The sequence below is a fragment of the Electrophorus electricus genome, chromosome 24 (genome assembly GCF_013358815.1).
Source record: "Electrophorus electricus isolate fEleEle1 chromosome 24, fEleEle1.pri, whole genome shotgun sequence".
NCBI lineage: Eukaryota > Metazoa > Chordata > Actinopteri > Gymnotiformes > Gymnotidae > Electrophorus > Electrophorus electricus.
In genome coordinates this window covers 1027501-1053948 of record NC_049558.1, presented here as the reverse complement: position 1 = coordinate 1053948, position 26448 = coordinate 1027501, and the positions used below count along the sequence as shown (strand labels likewise).

General features: G+C 44.2%; 2 protein-coding genes across 12 annotated transcripts in view; one reads left to right on the top strand and one right to left on the bottom strand.

Annotated features, from left to right (window-relative positions):
- Nucleotides 1–216: 216 nt before the first annotated feature.
- Nucleotides 217–20905, bottom strand: hbs1l (HBS1-like translational GTPase). Of its 7 annotated transcripts, none has more exons than XM_035522332.1 (19): nucleotides 20739–20905; nucleotides 20232–20297; nucleotides 18516–18656; nucleotides 17881–18087; nucleotides 14472–14534; nucleotides 9608–9716; nucleotides 7593–7813; nucleotides 7096–7261; nucleotides 6862–6979; nucleotides 5755–5901; nucleotides 5541–5615; nucleotides 4729–4846; nucleotides 3972–4040; nucleotides 3395–3499; nucleotides 2919–3009; nucleotides 2623–2731; nucleotides 2151–2251; nucleotides 1633–1777; nucleotides 217–1136 (listed from the first exon to the last, which is right to left on the bottom strand). In XM_035522332.1, the coding sequence occupies exons 1-19, from the start codon at nucleotides 20779–20781 to the stop codon at nucleotides 1125–1127; spliced, it is 2106 nt and encodes a 701-aa protein (XP_035378225.1). In that variant the 5' UTR covers nucleotides 20782–20905; the 3' UTR covers nucleotides 217–1124. The 7 variants fall into 7 exon arrangements, with proteins under 7 accessions (XP_035378225.1, XP_035378224.1, XP_035378226.1 ...); XM_035522331.1 differs by having other exon boundaries at nucleotides 20755–20905; XM_035522333.1 differs by having other exon boundaries at nucleotides 1673–1777; nucleotides 20755–20905.
- A 3614-nt stretch (nucleotides 20906–24519) lies between these two features.
- The window catches only part of myb (v-myb avian myeloblastosis viral oncogene homolog), a 10535-nt gene continuing 8606 nt past the window's right edge, over nucleotides 24520–26448 (top strand). For all 5 annotated transcript variants that reach the window (XM_027032044.2, XM_027032041.2, XM_027032043.2 and 2 more), the window contains exon 1: nucleotides 24520–24677. In XM_027032044.2, the coding sequence (XP_026887845.2) occupies nucleotides 24655–24677 (23 nt within the window). In that variant the 5' untranslated portion in view covers nucleotides 24520–24654. The remainder of the gene's footprint in view (nucleotides 24678–26448) is intronic.

Below are 26448 nucleotides of genomic sequence, written 5' to 3'. Positions count from 1 at the left end.
TATTTCTTCACTCCCTGGGAACGCGTTTATATTTAACTATTTTCCCAGAAAGGCTCAACCGAATAATTAATTACCACCACAATTATGTAATGGCAACGCAGTAAATACAATCCAAACGAATAGACGCATATCCTTAATGCACTAAGGGTAACATTTCATTCAAACACCGCCAAAGCTCTTGAAACAGACCACTGATAGAAGTAGACAACAGGACTGTTGCAGTCATTTCCATCACTTTATTTTCTTGTTGAAGGAGCTTTTTAAAGTTGGTTCAATATGTTGTTTCAATAAATCTAAACTATATATATTTTTGGCGGGACAACGAACGGTCCTGAAAGAACTCCTGCTCTGCCTTCTACACGGCAGCCATGGGCATGCGTACACTGCTCAGCTCGTCTGTGCTGTTGGGGGTCTCACCTTTCACCCCGACCCTCTTTAGCGCTATTTCAGGTCTGGAGGTGAGAGCAGCGGCATCATCAACAAGCGCAGATCGCGTAAAGGATGTGACGGGTCCTAATCAGTCAGTTTGTATCGAAGATACAGGTGGGTCAGCCGCACAAGATACGTGACGCTAAGCTGCAGGTTATATTAATGAATGCTACTGGGGGTAACAGGAAATACAAACAAAGCCCTTCATTAATAAATCATGAATGTCCTTACACCCTAAAGACATGACACCATGCTCTTTTCTTCTTCTTCTTTTTTTTTTTAAACATCGCCCACATATGCAAATGAAGAATTACATTCAATTTAATAAAAATAAAGAAAACTAAAACAATAAAACAACTGATACACCCCTCCTCAGTTTGTTCATTAGGGACGTAATAGATGAATGGAACAAAGAGAATACAGGTGGTGTGAGTGTGTGTTTCTATGTCTGTGTGTGGTGTTAATTATTCCTAAAGAGATGATGAGAGGAGTCTTAGGTTAAAACACAGACACCCACACCTGCCCAAACCCCTCTGGATGTAGAGAGAAGGCTGAAGAAGGAAATGGAGGAGAGGGAGAGAAGTGTGAGTGAGGGACAGAGAGAGAGGTATCCAGGTATGGATGGATCTGCGCTTCTGTTCAGTGGCTCCTTTCTCTAGGCAGCTTGCTCAGAAGGATCATGGGACAGTTGCTGTTTACTCTTTGATCTGTAAGAAACAGAAATCATTTCATAACTATCTGGATGTGTGTGTGGACTCCTCACACACCTGTGTATACAGTTACATATACTCAACCATGTCAGCAGTGCTCCAATAATCTCTACCACCGCCCACAACAGTCTGGCTACACATTCATTAAAGCAGCCAAATGATTGACAGGCAGGGAAGACCGCCTACTTGTATGTGACATTTTCTGGTTGGTTATGTTCAAACGTTTTGTTTCTGACTACAGAGCCCAGATCAGCCACTGAGCTTTATCTCCTCTCAGAGTAAATAATATTGCAGTGTTAAGACAGATCAGCCAAAGTCTTCTTTAAATATACCGTTTACATCAGCTTTAACTACAGTACATACTGCATATTTTAGGGATGTGTGTGTGCCTGTTTATGTACGTATATACTAGTGCCAGTAATTCAATATATTTGTGTGTCTGTGCAATTTATATTAATGTGTTGGTAAGTTAATGTGCTCTTATTGTGTGTACCTCTGTGACTACTCCAGCGGCGATGGTAGAGCCGACATACCGAAGCATGAAGCGCCCCAGTTCTTTATAGTCTTTATAGAGCTCCAGGGCTACAGGCCGCTGGGTCTGAATCTCAACCACAGCATTCTGTCCTTTACTCAGACATCTACACACACAAGAAAACAGCTACATAAGGTCACATTATCACGAATGTCCCCCTAAATACACTAACACCATATGCATTAACACTAACACCATATGCATTATATATATATATATATATATATATATATATATATATATATATATATATATATATAAAAAATGATTGCAGATGAGTAACTGTAGTGTACTATAGACCATATACTTTCAGACAGACGTCCTTTACAAACAGTTTATATAAATTGGCTCCTCCTCCTACTAGTTCAGAAGCACTTTGCTTGCACAGCTAATGAAGGACCTCTGTCTGAAATGTCCTGGTTACGTCACTACAATTTAGGAATACACACATACACACACATACACACACATACACTTACTTTGGTTTCTTTTTCAGAACCTCTCCACTACTTTTGTGCAATACACTGATGAGTTTCCGGATGGTAGCAGGCTCACTTACTGTCTGGTAGTGTAACAATACCTGGGGATAAAAGAAACACACATTTTAATTGGTGTCTAAACTAAGCCAGAAGAGCTCCACCAGAACATCCACAAACACATGGCACACATGAACTTTCATGTTTTCACACACAGGTTAAAGATCAGTGGCAGCTGTGTGTGGTGTGTGTGAGATGTGTCAGGCAAAACGTGAAGAGCTCACTTCTCTACATCCGAGTTGTAGCTACAGAAAATAACCTGGGTTACACTCTCTGCATCCCCCCCCCCACCACTTGCAAATTCTCAACGTGTGGAAACACTGTACAGCTTGTACAAGTGAGAACAAACTGAAAACAAACATATGTTTAAAGAAAATACTTGTTAACCAGTTGCAGTATGGCTGTGTGAACTCACAGGGAAGCCTTGTGTTATTGGGACTTCTATATTAAACAGCAGGATTCTGGCCCGAAAACGAGAACATGCTCTTATTGGCTCCTTGGGGTCACAGAACACACAACCAACACTGGGAAGAGAAAGAGAGAGAAACAAATAAGAGAATGAATGAATTACAGAACAAGAAATTGAATGTGAGAATGTAGTACATGAGCAGTTGAGAGAAGGGGGAGAGATGGCCACAGCCGTGGATCTGACGCTCCAGCTCCTCCGGCACTACTGAGAACACACGCTCGGGGGGGCCACAGTACACTCACTTAATCTTTATGATGTCCATCCCTGTGACGGTCAGACTAACGTGGTCACCTGCAGCTGCCCAGTCTAACACCTCATCATGAAGAGTGATACCTGCACAGAGAAACAAAGAACTGAGAAACTTCCCATCTTCCCCGTCGTTTCCATAAACTACCAGCAGAGGGCTTTTACATTCCATAAAGCCCCCATTACTTGCTATTTGACCTAATTTGCTCCCGTACTAGACCAGGGCTGTGAAACTCTAGTCACCGAGTGAAAGCACTTTAGTGATTTCTGTTCATTAAGGGCTTGGTACTTAGCTCAAGAGCAAAACTGGGTGTGGGAAAAGACTGAGTGCTGATCCCACATGACTGGAGTCTGACACCTCTGCTCCAGACAGGGTGGAGTGTCAGTGCTACGGTCACAGTGCAACTGGGCGCGAGCGCAGGCGTGTGTGTGTGTGTGTGTGTCTGCGTGTGTGAGAGCGCACGTGTGTTACCTTTCACGGTGCAGGTCTCATTGGGAGGCATGGCCAACACTCGGTCTCCTGTCTGAATGAACCCAGCTTCAATCTTCCCCGTCACACAGAATCCTGAGCCCTGATCTAAGAGCAGCTACACTTTTACACATGCTAGCACACTCACAGAGACCAGAGAACTCAAAATGCATGTCAAGTCTGGTTCTGGTATAATGAACAGAGCGCTCCCATTATCCACATTGTGAGTCCACATCATGTCTGTGTGCAGGACACTGTGTTCAACAGTCTTAACTGAGTTCACCAATAGCTTACGTTCAGTTAGCATCAAATGCAGCCCAAAACCCCTTTGTGCCGAACAATTTTGAACATGAAGCAGAACAATTCAAACAGAAGAAAAGATTAAGAGAGGTGGGAATAGGGCATGTGGCATGGATCACAAACACTTAAGAACAACAGGGTAGGAGAGGGGCGTTATCGTAGGAGACGGTGCAGTTAACTTCGGGATTTACCAGGTCACTGCTACCAAGGCTAAGAAGCAAAAATTGTGTTAGGTTTTCATTTTAGTTAAGACTGAAAGCCTGTTCACAGGCTGCCTAACCTTTAAAGACGTCCGAGACGCACAGTCTGAAGGGCTTCTCCACAGACCTCTGAGGAGCTTTGAACGCATCTGCAGAGAGAGAGAGAATGAGTAAGAGAGACTATGATTTACTGGGTCAGGTAATGACTTCATAAGGCCTTCAGTCCTTTCACTGAGTCAACCCCTTCCCACAAAATAGTTCCACAGTTCATATCTTGCTTATTCCAAAGGGTTCACTTTTTCTTGCCACTGAATAAGGCACGAAGGGCAGCAACCTTAATACACTCATTTATTTGCTTCTGCAGATGTGCACTGGAAGATGTTAGTTCATAGAATGCACGTGACTATAAAAGATGTACATATATGTACACATATGTTTCCTTTACACTTACGGCTGTACATTAACACGAAAAAACCATAACTGAATTCCACAAGTACGTTTCCTGATCTGTACTGTGCCTTGTGTTAACCCGCAGTCTAACAGCATTTTAAGAGCATTGTGTTCCTTTACGGATTTACACTTGGCTTACACATGCAAAGGCTGTAAAATATTGCAAAATATCAAGCTTGAGGGATGAAACATCGTCAGGACAGAACCGATTTTGGAGGAGTTCTATGTTTTTGCTGCTGAGGTTTTTTCTCTGGACAAACAGTTACATTACTGCTCTGACATTTGTGGGTATAGAGAATCAGGAGAGAATCATCCAGCAAGACACCTGAATACAAGGACTCACAGGCACTTGAGCACACACGCACCCACACCCACCCCCACACACACCTATCTGCTCCAGCAGGCATGGTCCTTTATACCAGGCTGTGAGCTCTGCATCTTTGCTCTTGCTGGTGAGGTTCTTTCCTGAAAGTCCACTGGTGGGGACGTAATACACATCAGTCTCCTGCAATGACACATAACCACACTAACACTTCAAAAACACATCTACCCATCATTTATAAACACACACACACACACACACACACACACACACCTGTTAATTTAAGAGAAATGCTCAATGAAGGTATATCTTGACGAGAAGTTTTTTTTTTATCCACCCAGCAATACGGGTCAAACCTTCGGAACCTACAGCCAGCTTTAATAAGTCTTTTTCATGATTACACACAAGATATACAAGCCTCATTCAGCCTAGACACAAAATACAAGCAGGTAACATGCAAGAGAATCAAACCCAAACCCTCCACACAGAAGAGAGGCAGTGGTCACATCTCCCAACAGCTCTAGGCCATGTTGAGTGCACGCAAGTTAGACTTTTCCAAAGCATTTCTTGTTTTTTTATGATGGAGGACAACTCAGCAGATGATAATCTACAAGCTGCAAGACAAAGTTTAGGTCTTCAGCAGTTTCCTGGTATTCTGAAGCTCCACTCATTTTACAACATGAGCTTCTGTGAAAACCAGTTGTATAAAATGAGTCACAGAGGAGATAAAATCAGCATTTAGCCTCTTGGTGAGGTCCATGCTCACAAGCTAGCATCCATGATGATGAGTGTGGAAAGCTGATAAGACTGGCAGGAGACACACACATTCAGGCACCACCACTGCGAGTGTCCATGAAGTACAGCTGTCGTGTGCTACCTTGAACCCAGCTTGCTTTAGAAAGTGACCAAGTTTGGAGGTGATTTCCTGGAACCTCTCCTGCTGCCAGTTCACCTGAGTTCAGCAAACACACACACGAAAATGTGTATAAACGGTGGGAGACAGGCAGACGTTGGGTTCTCAGAGGCATAATGAAATATGATTGACACTGCCGTGGTAACTGTACGTTGTTGTGGTCACCATGGTTACCCACCTGGTCCATCTTGTTGACAGCAACAGCGAGTTGAGTGACACCGAGAGATCGGACCAGCAGGGCATGCTCTCTCGTCTGCCCGCCTGCCTCGAAGCCAGCCTCGAACTCACCCCGGCTGGCATCCACCACCAGCACAGCGACATCCGCCTGCCGCCAACCCCACACACCCACACACATTATTCCCTCTGGCTGGAATTCACCATAGCACCAGCACACTGACACACACCTCATCAGCTTAGCCACATCAGTCTACACAATCTCCGTCACAAAACAAGCCTGGAAGTCCTCCAACAAGCATAGCACCATCTCTCACACACACACACACACACACACACACACCTTTGCATTCAGAATAAATCTGAAGTACTAAGATAATATGCTATTTCGACTTCTCAATTATCTTAAAATGCTAATTAATTACATAACATGTTCAATTAACTCATTAATTAATTAATTCATTAAATAATTCATTCTTGTCTGAGGTTCGAAAAGGATTAATTAATTAACAGTAGAATTTGTGGCTAAAATAGTTTTTATGACCCAATAAAAACTAATTTACCTTTGTCAGACTACAAAACCTTTCATTCGTAAAAAACTTTCTTTTTTTTTTAAATGCCGCCAATATTTGTATTAACGGCAGTCTCTCTCTTTATAGCCTCTGCATATTGCTTAGTCATTCAGCAGAAATAGATCAGACAGTCTGAAGGAGCCTCCCTGCTAACCCTAGTGCTACAGGCCACCCTCCGTGTTCTCCCACCATGCAGCAGTCACACCCACCCATCAAAGCCACTTTCACTCTACACACACCTTAGTCAGCACTCACACACAAGGAAATGAGTAAATCCTGCCGGTAGCGTATGAGTAATTTCATTCACTTCAACAGCAGAATTTAAACCTAAACAGAAGGAACTCAGTCATACGGAGAGTTCTGGGGTTTGGTGGCAGCCCTGCTGAGGCGTGTTCATTCAGACTCTCTAAGCGGCTGCTCTCCACACGCACACAACCATTATACCTTCTCACACATGCGCTCACTTACATGTTTTGAACAAGGACACCGTGACTCAGACACGTCCAGCCTGAGCCAGGGTGGGGGTGAGGGTCATGTACCTGTGCCGCCCCAGTGATCATATTGGGAATAAAGTCTTTGTGTCCTGGAGCGTCCATCAGAGTGACAACTTTGGAATCTGTCTCAAACTTGGTCATCCCTACGTCCATGGTCACCCCTCTGCACCAGAGACAGACACACAATCATTTGGGCTATAGCACACATGAATATGAATTTAACATGAATGTATAACATGACCAAAAGAGGACGAGTGTTTATGGAGAACATCCATGCACCTGTCCCGCTCCTCGCCGGTCTCATCCAGCACCCAGGCGTAGGCGAAAGATGCCTTGCCTGCTTTTTTGGCCTCCTGCTCGTACTTGTGCATGGTGCGCTTGTTTACATGGCCCAACAAATACAGGAGATGCCCCATCAGAGTGCTTTTACCAGCATCCACATGACCTGTGCACACACACGCACGCACGCACACGCACAAAATAAAAATACACACACCCACACAGACAGACACAAAGAATAGACATTAGGAGAAACCAGAATAACACTCTGAATAAAAGATATTCCAAACTATATTTTTGTGGTCCAATGCTTCCATTCAAACAATAACAAAGAGGTGAACGCATCACCCTATGGTCGCCCAAATAACCACCACATGAGTCTACAGATGGATGTGTGTGGCTGTGAGCACAGAGGTGGGGCGGGGCAAGGTGTGTGTGTGTGTGTGGGGGGGGGGGGGGGGGGGGGGGGCGGCGTCAAGCGGCAGCGCCACACACACCTATGACGACCAGGTTGAGAAGTGGCTTGCCACCCTGCCGTTGTTCCAGCTCGGCGCGGATGTTGAGCTGCTGTTTGCTCTTGCTGGTGGAGCGTGGGGGTGTCGGGGCGGCAGGGTCCTCCACCAGGCCCGCCGATTTGGGGGGCATCTCCAGTGCTGGGGGCCTGGCCTCCGGGCTCGGGCCTCTACGGACCGCCGTGCTCACGCTGTCCTCCTCCGAGCTGTGCACACAGACAGCAAAGCCAGAGACATTTTTGTATCCAATAGGATGCCAGCTCTTTTTGTCCTTAGGCGTGTAGCGCATCTCCTGAACTGCTCTGAGAACAAGTGCCATAGAGTCACGCAGAGAAGGAGTCACACGTAGAATGTGTTTGAGATGTTAAATCAGTTAAGCAGCTAACTGAAAATAAGGGTCCTAACCCATTTCTAAAGGTTTTATGTAAATGTGATCCTCTTTCAAGAGGATTTGAGATGAACATTTAAAGATTTCACAACGCGCTACGACATAAGTGCTTAAAGTGCTGCAGGTCCTTAAAGGCATACGGTAAGATGCCCTGAAGGCAGGTTTTGGAGCTCAGGCAGGTGTAGCTAGGGGTCAAATAAGAGTTCAAACCTCCTCAAGCAACAAGCAATAACTTGCCACTATAGTGTCTCATAGACGTCCTCCCCTTGCAGTTATCTGAGGTCTATGTAGCTGCTTCTGTTGTCTTGACTAACATGAGGGCTTGGTTAGGGCTAGCTCACCATAGATTAGCACATACCAGGAAAAGCTCTTACTGTTTAAGTTGTTGATAGGAAAAATATTTTTAGCTTTGCATAACGCTTCGCACTTAAAATGGAGATTAAACCACAGCGTAAACGTTACCAAGGGACGATTGTTGTCACTAAAGGTGTGCGCGTGTTCTAAACATGCCTGCTTTGGCTGGGCGTAATAGGAGCTTCTCTATGAACCTTCACTGGGACATGAACACAACCCAGCGCCCCTGGAGCTGGATCCTTCTACTGAAGCCTCACTGTCAGCTTCAGATCTGCTTTCACCAAAAATGCAAGAGTATATAAACAGCGCCGGTAACCATACGGTTTCTGTTTGCCATGAACTTGGTATTGATGGTCTGTAAGTAACACATTGTAATACAGTGATAAATATAACTGTGTGCTAATCGTGTGCAAAGATTTATGGCAACTGAAAAGTTTCACTTGCCATTGTAAAATGCTGATAAAATGAAGCTGAATTTTTGATATTATATAATACCAACATTCACATTTCATATTTTGTTGTATAAAACTAGTCTCCAACTAAAGCTACTGTCTATAAATAAACAAGCTGTGTGCATTGTGCATGTGTACATGCATGATATGAAACTTATTTAGGAGTTTATTAGGGTACTGCTATTTTATCCAACTGCTAAAACCAGGGATGGTGAAAAATGTAAATTCCAGACTGATATTAGGGTTTTATGGTTTCAAGTTTTTGTAAGATGAAGTCTTAACTCCAGCTGCAGAGACCCATCTGCTCTCCCTTCGGGTGTGGTCTGTGGTTTAAGGTGTGGAGGTGATAGTCTGTGGCTTTGTGTGCGTGCGTGCGTGTCTGTTTGTGAGCGTACAGGCAAGTGTGTTTTCATCTGAATAATCTATAGGCAGCAGCCACTCCTGTGGTTTTAATCCTGTCCCAGAATGCATTGCAGGCAAGCAAACACACTAGCATATTACCCTCCTATCACAGCACCAGAGCAGCTAATTGCTGAGCTACTGCTGAGCGAATCTGACAGCATTTGCTAGAACATAGGGCATTTCTCATAAGTAGCATGCAAATTTGAGGATGAAAAACCAGTTACAGCACTGGAAATGAAGTACCGTCATTATGGTGACCATGCACTGTGGCACTGACAGGCATGAATAAAAATAAAAACCAATTGAAATATTTTTAGGTAATTAAAACATTTAAATATTAATTTTTAAAAATGAACATGGCAAGAGACCGCTTCAGATCTGGAGCCCTGCTCTGGCGTCCTTACCTGGGAACATCAAAGCCCGTGGTCTGCTTTTTCCCAGAGACCGTCATCCGGGCCACCTTCGGAACCACCTCAGGGTCCAGACGAGTCTCGGGACCCTCGCGGGCTTTAGCTAGATTGCACAAACACAAAAAGTCATGTTAAAAGAACGCCAACAAAAGCTGGAAATTAAAGAGCATCATTACAAGGACGACAGTGACGTCTTCATGAATACGCCCCTTATTAAAGAAATTCTGATCCATAGTCTACATCAGTAGTCAACTAGACATTGTATTAAATGATCTTAGAAAAACTGCATTAAAGTAGCAGAGGAAACGTAGGTAATGGGTGAAAACCGATGGAAAGTCCGTAAGATTCTGTGGAGTTTTCCCAGAGTTCACAGCAACATACGCAGTGACCTGGCAAGATTTCCACTCTTTGACTCATTTGTTCCTTGCAACTTCTCGGTAGTGACGAATGAGCTACACAATGCGCAGTACACTAACAAACAACCCTGAAGTACAATAAAACACAAAACACTCAGCTGCACCTAAAAGGGATGCGACTTTGTTGTGAGGTTGCTTTGGTGCAGACATCAACCTGCCATGGTTCTTTTCTCATCTGACCACGCCGCCCAAGGCACACCGGAACACACAGGCACACTCGTGTGGGTCAGAGTAATCTCAATAACAACTTCAATAAAGATGGTCAAATGAGTTCCAGCTGGTGATTGGTTCTTGGAATCAGGACGCGTACAGGAAAGGAGAGAAGAATGCACCTGTATAAGAGTGTACCTGTTGTAGTTTTAAGAAAGCGGCCTGGATGAAGTTCACATACTGAAGTGTTTGTGTGTGTCAGGAAGGTTGCAGGTTTCCTCTCTCATCTTTGCGTTTTTGAACATGATGCGCTTGCTAAAGCACTCTTGAAACTGAATCTTTAAAACGTTTAGTAGGCCATCGCACCTCGTGGCCAGCTCTGAACGTTTCTGTTTGATGTACTGATTTAGGGTTGTTCACTTACTGAAATACTTGAGTGACCTCTCATTCTGCCTAGACAAAGGTGACGAGCAAAATCAGGATATCAGACAAGAGAGAGAGAGAGATGAGGGGAAGAAAGGAAGGAAAGAAGGAAGGAAAGAGAGAAAAGGTTGGATGGAGAGAGAGAGAGAGAGAGAGAGAGAGAGTGAGTTGGTGAGAGTGTTGGTGAGCGTTTCCCTCTAATAACTGGGCTTTCAGCTCGTCTCGTCATACCAGTAGTGCAGAGTCAGTTGTCAGAGACACAGCCAGTCATCTCTTTCTGAGCAAACAGTGTGCTGGCCAGGAAAGAGTTAACTGTGCCCGCAACAGTTTTGCACTGAGTGTGCACTAATGCACGGTACACTGGTATGTGCATGAAGATTCCAGTGAGAAACACACCTCATCAGGATCAACTAGCACAACGCTAACACACAGCAAACTTGTGTGCACACACGCACACACTCAAACCCCCCCCCACACACAGAAAGATGACTGCTTATTTCAAAAACCTCTTTTGTGACACTTGTGAACTCTGAGAAACCGTAAGACAAAAAAAATAAAAAATAAAACCTTAAATGTTTGAATAATTTCAAAATCACTTGAACTTAGGCCTCCGACAACAGGCAACCCAACACTGTTTGCTTCTTGTGGCCCCATCAGCCTTCCCTCTTGTGGATATCTGCACTAATTCACTTATGGACAACAAAACTGTCTGATCTGTCTCAGTACTGAATCCCAGCACAGCGTCATAGGCTGTCAGTCTCAGAAAAAAAAGGCTATGCATTAAAAAGACAGAAAACCTAAGCGGTGCTACTTTGGGTACAGAATGATCAATAAAGCTGTTAATGTGAGCAGAATAACTAAAAGCCCCTGGTGAAAGGGATTCCTACTAGCCACACCCTAGTGATATCCACCCATACCCCCCACCCCAGCCAAACCAAACTTTATCTCATATACACAGACACTCAAAACACCTGACACTGCAGGCATAGTCAGGGCCAGGAAGTGGGGGGGGGGGGGGGTTGTAAATACTTCACCTGCACACACGCACACACACAGCCACACCTACACAAAAAAAAAAAAAAAAAAAAATGCATGCACACATTTAACACACAGTAGGGACAAATCGGTTACCATGTATTATCACATTGTGGAGTACATGGCAAATGACACTTTTCCACTACAGAAGATGGATGTCAATTTTACATAAAAGGGCACAAATTAAATGAGAGAACACCATTTTATAGAGATATTGTATATAACTGAAAATATAATTTTCAAGACAACATCCTGCACTTGAGCCCAAAACCTGGCTACAGCAGAACTTTAATGAACCTTTGAGTTGCTACAAAATCAATGTTCGGGCATTTTACTAGTTTGGTTTTTGTTTTTGTTTTTGGCTAAAATGCTGGGCAATAAAAATTATTAGAAGTGATTTTACACACGAGACAAAAACTGAAACTTTCAGTTTCAGTCTTAGTGTCAACCGAGATAAACTTTTTATTCTTTTTTTTTTAATCAATCATTTTCAAACAACCAGCCCATAAGCTATGGTAACAAAAGAAAGAGCTCCACTCTCTCCTTTGGGCGTGTGCGCATTGATCCACACCTAGCAGGATATGTAAATGAGCTCTTCCCAGGAAAACGGATCCAAGAGAAGACAAACACTACTGAGGGCTGGCCAAAAGCAATACCAACAACTACTGTTTTATGGGTCAGATGCTCAGTGTTTCAGTGAAAGACGGGGAGGAATTCAGTTCATTTTATTCAATAAATAAAATGTATAACACCAGTACGATGTACAGGAGCAAACTATTCTGTCATTCTGAGATATCATTTTTTAAACATCATTCTCTGCCTCTCTCTGAAACAGATGGAAATGTGAAAGTGAAATTAGACGGGTGCATGGCCCAAGAGGGGGCGCTGTTGCAGCACAAGTCTCACAGGAAGAGTGCGGTTCTAAAAAGAGGAAAAATACATCGATCTTTTAAACAAAAACAACACATATCTTCTCTCCATCTGTCACACACAGGTACATCCTCATTTTCCATGTCAGTTCAGTTTTCATGACCGTTGCTACACAACAGACATGGTTTGTGTGCTCCTTGAGAAATCAAACCCATGACCTCAGTGTCAGTAGGACCATGCTCCATCAGGCGCACATACACACACGTTTCACTCATACATACACATAAATTACAACACAGACACTTCTACACAGAGTCTGATGTGATTGTAATTTTTCTTTCACTAAATTTAACAGCTTCCTCGAGGGTCTGCTCACAGTCTAACAGTGTCCTACGCGAGTTCCATGATCCACTGTGCTGGTTTTATGACCAAGACAAGAACTTTGACATGCCTGCAGGAATGCAGAAGCATGTTCGTGTGCAAAAGCAATAAAAACAGAAGCAAAGTGGTTAATGAGTGCAGATAAATGGAAGCATGACCGACTGTGGTCTGAAGAACAGGACAGAACCTCTCACTGGTTCTCCAGCAGCCTCTCTATGACCAATCTATAGAGCTTTGCAGCGTTTCGAGAACGACATATCAACGTTTTCACAAAAGCCACAAAGCACAAAAACCAGAGAAAACGGCAGCAGAGGGCCAGCTGTAAGACAGTCACTTTTTCCTATGTAGGTGGCAAGAAGAAAAAAAAACAGCGAGAGAAAAAAGTGGGATGGAGAAACAAAGTTGGTCAGATAGAGAAAGGGACACCAGAGAGAGAGCGAGAGAGGGGCCATAATCAGAGCTCAGCAGCAGTCTTTCCTGTTATCACCCACGTTTGTTTCAGCACACAGAGAGTTAAGTGTGTCATGTGACCCTTTGCAGAAAAGTGACAAGAGAAAAATGAAACGGGTCACCAACGTTTATAGCTGTTCACACTCGCATACTGCACAGGCAACCAGATGCCCACAGACGAAGAGCCAACAATGAGCTTAGAGCTTAGCCCTGAGGTACCCCATGCCTTGCAGGTAATAAGAAAGCACTTCATTAAAGTTTAGTACGTTAAACAGAGTTGAGGCCAGTTTCAGCCTGTTCTTTAAATTGCATTGCCAGTAAATTTCTTTTTAGTCTAAGCTTAGGTTTACGTCGGGGGTTGGAAACTGTCCCTTAAAAGGTAGTGAGGCAAGACACAGGTTCCAAAGAAAAGACACTAGGATCTATTTGCTTTGTCTGGCCATACGAAGAGCATGTGATGATGAGGTGGAGACCATTATTGTACCTGAAGAGGAATTCACTGCTTGTTAACTGGTCGTCATTCACATACAGCAGACAAAATACAAGACTGTAAAACACATCGCAAAACCTACATTTAAGCGGCACTGTTTTAATTAGAACAAAGAGTAATAATAGAAGAAGCGTGGGTGTGCTTTAGTGCCTTGCTCAGTTGCACATCAGTGCAATCAGTCAGCAGGTGCTGCTTTGCTAATGTTTTAGTGACAGTGCTCCACCTTGATGGGGTGACCTGCTCTGTGGCTCCGGTGCTTACCCCCATCTGCCTCACTGAGGTTAATGCTTCAAAGTCTCGGAGTGTGTTAGTCTGGTGTGTGAGGCTCCAAGCACCACACTGGATGCAAGGTCTCAACACAGTCTCCATACATTACTGAAGAAAAACGTCTGACTCAAACCCTGAGGTGTTCTACATTATCTTGGACCATCCACTTACTAATACCTACACGTTGTCAAGCAAAATGTTTAAGCCCAACTGCAAGATCTGATAAATCACACAATGTCCATCACCCACTTGTTCTTTGTTTGTTTATTTTTGTAGTTGCACTCAACAGCCTGACCAAAGGAGCACATCCCAAGCATGGCATATTCTTTTTTTATGCACTCTTTCCAACATGCAAAGGATAAAAGGTTTCACTCACACAAACCCAAGAAGTACAGGCTTTCTCGATCATGTCCACCAAACTGAACTGGACCTACCAGCACTGAAAAACAAAGGAACCCATCTTGAGGTTGTGTCTGTGTGGTGCAGCACACAGGCAATGTGGAGGAGGACTAAAGCTTAAGGGAAAGATAGGGACACCTGTGGTGGTCCTATACCACAAAAAGGAAAGCAAAGCAGCCTCTGTAGCATCATCCAGAACAGCCTGGGTGTGTTTACACCTCAATGTGGCCTTCAGAAGCAGAATACGACTTGCATAAACACATTCATACACAAACACACTCAAGAATAAGAGGTAGACACCACAAGTGAACACACCCATTAAGGATAACATCACACGCACGTGCACACACAGATACACACAGACAGTAAGTGTCCCCTTCACCCACAAAGACCCACCCATGCATTCACACATAAGAATCTCAGCATATGAAACAGGCAAAGCTTTATTTCGGTACATACACAAACCTCAGGCCTACGCCCACATCAAGCAAAACCACTCTGGGCTGTACATCAGTGCTTTAAAAATGAATTAAAATGATCACAGATCTTCCTCAATATGAATTAATTAGAAATCAGTGATATCTCAGTAAAACCTAAACTAAAAATAGCTGCACAATAAATTCTGTTCAGTTTGGGTGCTGGTTTATGTACATGCAAACGTTACACACTAAATGAGGGGGAGGGGGAGTCCAGGTGTCCCCAAACCTAAATGTCTTCTCTCCCTCTTTTTCTGTCTTCTCTCCCTCTCTTTCTTTCTGTCTCTGCGGTAACCCAGAAATGTTCCTGACATCAGACTGCAGCAGAGCAGCAGGTGAGCAGCCCCTTTTCTTTGTCTTGCCTTTACCAAGTAAGGAACCAATGATCACACAGTAATCAAGATGCAATAAAATGCACGGTCTGATAATTACAAAAAATTACGTTCATGAGAAAGTAACAAAATATTAACGCCAACCATACCGAAAGCAAGAAAAACATTTTAAAAGTTCATCCATATTGGTTTAAAAAGAAAGCTGCACAGAGAATGCTGGAGCAGTCTGGATGAGCCAAATGCAGGTCTGGGGTCAGCTGGTTCACTCAAACCCCAGTGAGAAACACCACTACCAGCCTACTTCCAAGGCCCCAGATGTTCAGAAACAAGTACTACTTGTTTATCACGATTAGTAGATCATATTACATATTTATGCATATGGTAGCTTGTTGAAGTTCAGCTGATTTGATCATCATACAAAATTAAGAAAAATTCTTCTCTCAATAAAGAAAGGACATCAGCTGAGTTTAAAACGATGAAAAAACTTCAGAAGACTGGTTTGCATAAGAAATTCAGTGGGTTCCCTGTGAAAAAATTGAATCTACTTCTAATCCAAATCCAACCTATCCAAAAGGTGTTAAGCAAAGAACAGAAACTGATCCTGAAGTTAAAAGGCTTCCTTACTCCCTTGTAAATGCCTTCTTCTGGTTTGCTTTAACAATGTCATCTGGAGACGGTGTGTCAAAGGCAAAAGGCATGATGTGATGGAGGGGTGGACGCTGCACTTGTTCCTTCACTCCTGCAATCTGCCTGCTATATAGGAAAGGTTGGTGCCCCACCCTGCTGCGCCGTCCCCTCCCCCGCTTCATCCGGACACACATCGTCAGCGCAAACACGGATGGCCTAGCAAAAACGCCGCACGCGCTCCGCTCAAAGAAACGGCTCGGGCTCGACGAAGCCGGAGAGCAACCGTCGCGGCAACAAAGAGAAACATCAGGTGACGTCTGAGACACGAGTTCACCGAAATCCACGTTTTGTGTGAGATTCATGGGGCACATCTTGCGAACCGGATGGTGTAACGGTTTAACATGCACAGATTTGGGGATTTGATCCGCATTTCTACTCTTAGAAGACGTGGAGGGTGGTAGTCCTTCTGCAGCTTGGTGTCGAGACAAGAGGTCTGACAATGATGGTAGTGCAGGAAAGCCAGGAGGAGCAGCAGCAGGTCGGGGGCGTGACTGGGTGGCCCGACTGGCAAATCCACGCGTGCTGGGAGGGATTTTAGTTCTGTTCGCATCACTCCCGGCTGGTGCTCTGTCCATGGGCACGATGCCTGAATCTCTCCATCCTGCCACTGAGCTGAGAAGGCCAGGGCTGCCGCACTCGTGCTTCTGAATCAGCTCAGCCAATGAGGGACTTCCCCCTGGACCGCCACCCCCACAGCTTCTATTAGCCTGCCCCATTTCAACTGCCTTATTGGCCTGCAAGATGTCACTTAGACTCCCTAATGGGACAGGTGATGGTGCAGCCACCCTAGGGTCCTGCAGAGACAGGCTACCCAGGGAGCAAGATAGGAGGGAGGAGGCAGGGCTCATGGAGAAGCTGCCTAGACCGGGAACAGAGCCAAGAGCCATACGAAGAGCAGGAGAATGAGACACACCAGCACCCAGAGAGGGACATGTCGAAACAGGGAGAGCTTGGCCAAGACCAGAGGGCAGAGGTACTGTGGAAGCAAAGTTCAGATTGGTGGGCAGAGGCACACGTGGACCTAGAGCTGCCCCCATCGTGTGGAGAGAGCCTGTACACTTCTTCTCATGCTCCGCCATCAGCTGAGCCAGAGTGCTGGGTGCTGTCGCTGCCTGCTGGCCCGCCCTGGCCCCAGAGGCCTGAGATGACCACCCCTTCACCCAGCCACGCAGAGCAGGGTCAGAGCTCTGCTCATGCGCCCTGACCCCCACTGGCTCAGTCTGGGCCAAGAGATCACGGAGGCTGAAGGACGGCGCGGCGGCGGACTGAGAAGCTGGAGGCCTGTGTGCTGAGGACATGCATGTGAGTGTGTCAGTGCTGCTTGGTGAAGAGGGAGGAGAGGCTCCTTACCTTACGAGGGCCAACAGCACGCAGAGAGAAGCAGAGTGAGGAGCAGGAGCAGGAGGGCGGTGTTGGTGAAGGAAGATGGGCGGCGAGACACCGCACCAAGCCCGCACGAATGTAGAACCAGACAGACAGAGACAGGCAACACGTTACAAACTTGACTGAGACCAGCATCAACCTAACGTTTAAAAGTATCAAGTCTTATAGCAACTGTCCAAGCACAAGACCAATCACCTTACAAAGATTAAAAATAAGCAAGGAGAAAGTCATGAATATATGTATAATTCCTATTCAAATTTGCACTTAATGCCAAAATGCCTAAATGATTTCCAAATTTCTTTATGCCAAAATTAAGAAAAAAAGAGCAGAATTACAGGAAAATGTCAAAATTAAAAGAACTACTTATGATTGAAACGTAGTAAGCCCTTGAAACTGATATGATGGTAAATGCTCAGAGATCTGTCATGTTTTGGAAAAGCCCTGGAGTTTGGCCTAGCCCACAGAGACGTGAGCCCAGCTCCGCTGCACGTTCGCTGGGTGCCCGTACCTTTGTGCGTCGGGGGCACCGCGGGGAGCGGCGGCTGCGTTTTGGGGGCGGTCGTCTGCGTGCTGCTGCTACTTTCAGCGGACAAAATGGAGTCAAGAGCTCGGTGGGGATCACAGTCATACTTCAGAGCAGTCTGGGTGAGCGTGGTGTCAGGGACAGAGTCTCCCAGAACGGCTCTCATCTGGTCCAAACAGGAGAACAAGCGCCCTACACACACACACACACACACACACACACAAAAAAAAACACGTTTACTCAGATCTGCAACGTCTGTTTAAAGACACTGATTTGCAAATTACTCTCAGATACTGATGCACTTCCACCTAAAAATAAGCCATCAAGCCAATACACCCTGCAACAATTCACATTTTATTGTGTGCTGTAAGCATCCTGACATCTCAGATTTTCCAGAAGAGTGCTCTGTGGGTGTGCTGAAGAGTCGCACCATTCGAATGCTCTAAATGCAAAGAACGGGGTCAAAATAATTTAGCCGAACCTTTAACAACGTAACACCAAATGTGCTTTGAACAGTGTACAAAACATTCACATACTGCACGCCATATCTCAATCACAGTATGGCCTAGTGTAATCACGATACAATACTTATATCTATATCTTGCCGCCCTAAGGTGTACCTTGCTCCAGCGGGTCAAGCATATGCGCAACAGAGGGAGAGACTGGCATCTCATCCTCCTCCTCCTCATGTTCTTCCTCCTCCAGCGGCTCTACTTGTTGCGTGTGCCTCGAGTCCTGACGAGAGTAGATAAACTGGGCGGCTGGGGAATGAAGAAAAAGCGCAATCACCAGAAGCTACACAGGGTAAACACCAGATAAAAGGCAGAATTTTTAAGGACTGATTTGAGGGGGACGTACACCAAGAGATAGAACAGCTCAGCTGTTTCTGAATGTCACCTCTGCCATAACAAAACAGTGCTGAGGCGTACATCACATGTCCTATCCTGTGTTGCATCACTCGCTACATGGTTCTCTACAGTTCCAAACTGCACAAGAACTGTGCATCAGGACCTTCATGAAATGGTTTTCCATAGCTGAGCAGCTGCTCACAAGCCTAAGATCAGCAAGCAAAATAAATGCCAAGCATCAGCTGGAGTGGCTGGGTTAGGGTTCGGGTTCTCTGGAGCAAGGAATCACACTATTTGACAGTTTGGTGGATGCCAGTAGAACGCTAACTATCAAAAATGCACAGTGCCAAAAGTAAAGCTTGGTGGAGGATGACCAATAGGGCTGTTTTTATTATCAGGGTTCATGAGTTAGTTGCAGTGAAGAGTAATGCCACATTTAGAGCAATCATATGCAACCATCTAAGTGGCAGCAGTTTGGTTGACCCATGCTGTTTTAGCATGACTGTACCCACATGCACAAGACACGACTTGATGACTGTTGTTGCACCAAAGTGGGGGACAACTCTATATTATTATAGCCCTTGTTTTTGGAATAGGATAACCAACAAGCTCATATATGTACAGTGGTCAGGCCCACATACTGATAAGTGTTATAGTATTAGTATTATTTATACATACACAAAACACCCAGACATTACTTGCCTTTTTTAGTCATGAAAGAGGAGAATTGAAAGATGGCACAGTTATGGACTGAAGACAAGGTACCATGCCAGTGAACTTCAGAGTAAATAAATATCATAAAAAGCCTACATATACATACAGCAACTGAATAGGTGTACAAACAAACAAAACCTGGCAACAATGTAACATTTTTAACCAAGCTTTGCATCTGTATGCCATGACAGCAGCTAAAAAAACAAGAACAAATGAAATGGCTTTACAAGTTACAGTTGTAGACAAAAGCATTGCTACTAGTGAATCTTTAAGTAAACTGTCACTCAGCCTTCTGCTCATACTTATGGAAAAAAAAAAATCTGTTAATGATTTTTCAGCTTCTTTGGCAAAAAAACAATTTAGAAAATTTAAAAAAGTAACGTTGAAATCTAAAGTCATGAACTACCTTGAACACACTCCCTGAATCTACCAAGCTCTCATTCAGATCCGTCAACCACAGAGCTATCACTGCTCATACTTCTGTTCAATGCATTCCACCTATACTGAGTACATAACAGTACATCACATCTTCAGTGTCAAACATTAAACCCTGTTTGATGTTACATCATACATATTTGTCTAGCCGAAAATACTTGTTTATTGACAAATGTTTTTAACACGAACCACTGCAAACAAGAATACAACTGGAACTGTATTTATACTACAATACAGTGAGCAGTGAGATTACTATTTAACTGGCTGGGTTATAGTGCGTCTGGTCGCACGTAAAACGAGGCAGTAATAATCCCCACGTGAACAGTCCTTGATACCAACCCGTGGCGGGAGAGATGCAGTAGTCGTCGTCCACCGAGTGTCCGTAAATGTCGTCATCCTCAAAATCTACATGAAATAGACAAATCAGGCAACTGTGTGATGTAGCAGAAATGTCACCAGGGACTCGGCGGCCCCTCTGCCTCGTCAGATAGTCTCACAGCAAACGGTGTCGGGTACAATATGCAGAAGTCTACGCGCTCTGCCATAATCTGCGTGTGTTGGTTTAAGGCCGAAAGCGCCGCGGAACAGACCGGCGTCCGGCCGCGGGGGCTAACGCTAGCTCGCAACGGGGTCAGTGCAGACGTACTGCTAATTAATGTGTTCACGATACCAGCGTGCGGTGTTTGTTTTTACCACAGAGACAAGTGGGACATCCGCGTCTCCTCATTACATGAACCGCTAGCGAGCCTGTTTACCTGTTTACTAGCCTAGCTAAGCTCGCTAGCTAGCACCACCCCGCTAGTCAAGAAGTCGAATACTTATCTACACCAAGACAATCAGACGTACTGTGCACGAAATCTACCTTCATCGTAGTTATAACCTCGGACATTCCTATGGCGAGACATTTTTTTTGTTTCTAGGTTGTCTTACACTGAGGGGTTTGGTTTTTTTTTTTAATTAACTCGGGTGAAGTTGTGGCACGCGTCTCACTTCACAACCGCTGTTTACCCCGGACGGCGCGTGCACAATAAAAGCCTTTGGAATAAAAGTCACGTTAGCAGCGCGACCTACGTTTAGATAGTACGTGGCTAAATTCATAACATATTTTATAATCATAAAAAAAAACTAGTCAGTTTGACGCTTTAACCTGTTTCAAAGACCCGTGGTGTCTGACCATAAGGCAACACGGGCGGCTTTAACACTGATTACATTATTTCTGCGTGCACATACTCAGTGTCTCTTGGCCTCGACACCGAGATTACCAGGTGGGAAAAAATCCCCATTTGTGAAAGTTCTCCCACAGTGGAAAAGATGTCCAACAGCTGCTGCAGAAATCCTACTCATGGAAACTACCTTTTCCAACCCTCTGACCCCCACCTGCTCTTCTCACTTTCTCTGTCTGTCTCCATGAGGACATATGGAACAAAGGGATTACTTAGTGGAGTTTCATCTTTTAGTCTTGGTAACTATATGCCCATAATATATAAAGCTCCATATATAAATCTGTGGGTCTACCTGATCTGTGATCTGGTGCAAACCCTTGACTTAAAACACAAGCTAAAATGTCCATGATTTCTGGACACAGAAAACAAAGCAAAGACACTAGCCAAATTAATCAGATTGTGTGTGTGTGTGTGTGTGTGTGTGTGTGTGTGTGTGTGTGTGTGTGTGTGTGTGTGTGTGTTGGGGGGGTGGGGGTGGATTGATTTCATTGATCTTCCTTCAGTGCTATAAGGTGTCATTCATATCTGACATTTGACATATGGAGTGTAAATCTAAATTTAACTCGGCACAAAACAGGCACCTGCAGTATTCTACTCACATTCTCAGCCCTGCATCCTGATGTTTTCTTGCTCTGACCTAAATAAACATAAAGGTGAAAGCAGGTATGGGGTTGGTAAGCCACAACTCCATCTAAAAACAAACATTTCTCTAATTAAAGATATTTTTTCCCTTTTCAAGCAAGGGTTATCAAAATAAAGGGAAATTGAAAAAGAATGTAGTGTGAAAGAACCTCTCTTGGGAAGATAGCCTTCATCTGTTGCTTACAACCTGCATACACTCGATCTTTTGTTTGGTTTCAAAATGTCTTTGCACCATACTGGCCGACCACACTTATATACTTGTTTGCAGGCCACAAAAATACCACCGTGTTAGGTAAAGACCTATAAATGAATGCAAAAGTGTGAAGGGGTTGGGGTATGGAAGAGTGCCATGTAAAATCAAAATCAAAATCAAATCCTGTTGCAATAGTAGATTTATAATGGTAAGTGGATTTTGAAATAATATTATGCATAGTGACTTTAAAGATTGCAGTTATGATCCTCTAATGCTTTCACACCTTTAAAAACCCCTAGCACCTGTTGCTCTAAACTCTGTATGGGAAATGGGCAGAAAGGACAACTTCCCACTGAGAGGCCAACATCAGTCTGACATTTTGTTGACTTCTCTAAAAAGTGTTACCCACAGACTATTCTGTAGCGAGAGAGAAAGACTGTGAAAGAGAGATGGAGTAAGAGAGAGATAGAGTAACAGATAGAGAGTTTAAATTAACATCAAACTTAACCTTTCCATGTGCATATGTTTGTTCTTGTGGTAGTTTCCATGGTGACCCATATGTAATATAAAAGCACCTGTCATGGTGACAGACTTTTGTCCCAGAAAAGCTTTCATTTTGATGACCTCTGTCTCACACAGTCTAACAATACATTCAAACAAGATTTCCCTCAGATATCCTTATAACAGATATAAAAAACCTATCAAGTGTCACACAAGGGCACAGTTAAAATAAACATGCTAACGCATCATTTCATCCAGATGATGTCATTATAAATGACTCCCATTCACACTATAGAGCCGTACCAGCCCTGGCCTCCAGGCAGAAGCTTCACCAGGATCTACGGCATCATTGAGCTGATATCTGCTCTTCCCCTTTGTTCTGAATTAAGTCCAGTCATTTGCACTGTGCACCAAAATGCAAATAATATTCCTCCAAAGTGACTTAATGATCCTGCTCTGGGCTCCTGTTTTACTAATGTCCTCCTTCTCTGTGTTAGAGGTGAACATCTAAAACTTCAGTGATGTAGAAACACTGGAGAAAGACAACATGTTATTTCAAAGCCAATAAGACTCAAGTCAGTACCATGGTAAAATTGTAGATCTAGACATCTCTGGAGCATTTGAGATACAGAGATCCTTAACCGAAACAGACCTGCAGCACAAGTGCTCACACATATATACTGGCAAACTGAGCAATACAAATTCATACTGACACATTGAGCACACATAATGTCTTTTTAAAATATTTCTGTTATGAAATAAGCAGGTTGATGTGTTTCTGTATTGCCTACTTCTTTTGCATACAGGCCTGTGAACATTTTTTTATATTAAGCTCTGGAGTGATCAGACAGATGGCCCATTGCTTGGTTGAGTAATGGGATACAGACATTCCCAATGTTTCTGAGCTTCTTCAGAAATATGTAGTGCTTTTTGTATTTTACATCTGTTGTAGCTAGTAGTAGCCTACAGTAATCCGTGATAGCACTAATTAACCTAATTAAGGAGCCCATTAATGCTTCCTCCAACACCAACAGAGTAGTACAAATGGCTTAGAAATTCTGTCACATTAATTTGGACCTTTGTAATATGTATAGAGTATCTTGCTACTGAATGCAGTTCCAAAGTGCACTATGTCTACAAACTAACATGCTTTGCAATGAAGTGCCCTCAGATCCCCTGCGTCTCGTCAGGATGCATGGGCGAGCATGTTCAGAGCCCATACAGGGACACAATAGCTCACCAGTTGAGCTCCATGAACTATACACTCCACGTGAGCATCAGTGGTCAGAGACAATGGATCGATGTCATTCTAAGTGACTGCTCAAATATGACAATAAGTAAGAGCAAAGAGAAGCACAGAGAACAAAACACTGGTCCCTGTTTGTGTCGAAGTGTGTGTGTGTGTGTGAGAGAGAGAGAGAGAGAGAGAGAGAGAGAGAGAGAGGTGGAAGTAGGTGAAGATTACTTCAAGAACAAAACTTAAACACATGAAACTTGAATATTATGTCTATCAAACATCTCTGCGTTACAGGCTAACCCAGAGTGAAACTAAAGCAAACAGCTAACTGAAACCTTCCTTGCTATAAAAGTGAAAGTGAGAATGGACTGGAGCTGTCTCCGTCTGGCTAACGTGGTCTATTAGACTATGGATAAAAATGCTTAGAGCTTGTTGCCACTAAAAACAGATCAACAGAAGCGCGAAGTGCACGTTACTTTTGGCTCAGCTATTGCATTCTTGTATGTGGATGTCTAACAGAGCACCTGTGCCACAGGCGCACTTCAGTAAACTGCGCGGTCCCTATGCCAGACTCTCCGCAGCCTCACATTGTTCTCACAAACATCTCGCTCTTCTTTCACCTCGAAAAACCCAACACCTGAATTCCGAAACAGTGGCTACAATAAAAAAAGAAAGAAAAGTTTAGCGCGATGAGAGGTACAAATGGCGCTTTAGATACAGAATTGCACTTGACGTGTCGCCTCTGCCGCGCTTGCGCACAACCCGAGGCGCCAAATTTAGCGGGAGGGAGTGGAGGCAGTCCCTGAGCAAGCTTTGTCTGATGGATGTGTTTACAGTCGGCAAGGCACGGAGGTTCATGCCAGTCCACTTCCTTCTCAAAGCGGAGCTTAGGAGCCCTGAAGCGCGCACGCCGCACACATTCGCACTCAGCGCACGGAACTCCTCCACCTTGCACGGAGCGACGGGATGGCGAGGCGGCCGAGGCACAGGTGAAGCTTTCCGCGTCGCTTTCCACTGCACGTTACACCCCGACGTCTGTGCGTTGCGCTGGATAGTCTGTACTCTGTTTAATTAACTTACGGAGCTTATGTCTTTTTTTTTTTTTTTTTTTTTGCAGACTTCTGAGTCTGTTCCTATGGGCCCACATCTGAAAAGTAGATTTCTGCAGCAGATGCGCCCGTTTTTGTTGCAATTTCATTCATTTAGAGTTGTCTGGTGTTCGCTCGTGTCGGTGTACTAAGGCTGTAAGAACAGGTGGATGTCCAGCGTGTGCGCTCGCGGCTCGCGCTCTGCGGCCGCGCGGTGGTCGCGCGTACGAGTGGCTCATTTAAATTTTCATTCATTCGTTCTGTCACGTCGCGCGTGCTGATCGGTTGGTCAGGTTGCGTGTAGATTCGGTGCTTCCCCAGGACGGGAGATTACGGGCGTTTAGTCACGACGCGTGTGAAAATCGGTAGTAACCTGCGACACTAATACATCAAGGAAATAGCGGACATTTTCTAGAACATTTGACCGACTACCCAACCCTAATCATTCTTTTAAAGATTAAAAAAAACCAAAAACTTTTTTTAAACTATTAGTTTAAAACTCGGCATTCTACCATCCTTTGTATTTTTAAGTCGGAAATAATTTTGTCGGCTATAGCATTTAAAGGCCCACACATGGTTCCACGCAAAGTAGGATTTATTTGAAGTCGCAACACTTTGGTTATTATTTTAGCCCCGTACTAGTGCTTTGTAATTCATATGCAGTTTAGTTTTGGTATTAATACAAGCACACGCGAACATGTCAGACCGAGCGCACGCAGAAACTCTACGAAGGTAACGCGACTCATGCCGGTGTTACCGGGGCTCGTATCGCGGTGCCTCGCGCGCTTGGTACCTCGCCACTGAGCTCACGCGTAATGCAGAAACGGTAAAGCCATTTTTAGAGTGCAAACTGACCACGCGGAGTGTTTATTTTAGCTTGCTGAGTGCGTGCATGCTGCTCAAAGTGGAATAAGAACGTCTGCGTTTATCGGGGCTGAGAACATGAAATGTGAAACAAATGCAGCCTAACAGATTATGCAATGACTAAAATAGCGAAAACCTAGTGAATATATTTGGCAAAACCTACATGATCTTAAATATATTCAGTTTACAACTTAGTTAAGTACTCTGTTATGCCACATTTTTTCTAAAATGTTAAAAATGATTAGGTGACCCGAATCGCCAATGGGAGTAATTCTTTAACCTTTAAAGGGGAGTGAACATCTCGAGAGAGATATTATCCTGTTCATCGTTTTCATCATTAGCAGTAAAAATAAACAAAAGGCTCTCGCGCGCGCACACACACACACACACACACACACACACACACACACACACACACACGAACAAAGGCTAAGGAAGCACAGCTTTCCACGTATGCTGTGCATAATTCTAATTGGCTGAGAGCTGGCCAGGTGAGGTTGTTGAGCATGCGATTCTGACGGTCCCCGTACAGGTCCGAACATGCTTCATTGAGGAAGCAATGCCAGTTCATGGTGACACTTAATGTATCTGTGGAAACCAAAAACATCAGAACAGGTTTCTCTCAATCTTCTGGCAGTACAGGTTCAGCCACTCTTGTTTTGTTTTGACTGTGTTATCGCTCTATTTTTCTATCACACATGACAATGATAAGGGGAGTGTTTTTAATTTGCCAAGACACATCATGCACATTCTTTGTCTCAATAACAGGCTGGTTCTTCTTCTCTCACACACCCTTTATCTCTCTTTC

Bases quoted from the DNA above. Each gene is read 5' to 3' on its own strand.
- hbs1l (XM_035522332.1), bottom strand. From the start codon at position 20,781: ATGTCCGAGGTTATAACTACGATGAAGGTAGATTTCGTGCACA. The intron at 9,717-14,471 runs GTGAGTGAAACC...TGTGCAATCTAG, and splicing joins CCTGTACTTCTTGGGTTTGT to CTAAAGCCCGCGAGGGTCCC. The intron at 5,616-5,754 runs GTGGGTAACCAT...TGCTGAACTCAG, and splicing joins CTGTCAACAAGATGGACCAG to GTGAACTGGCAGCAGGAGAG.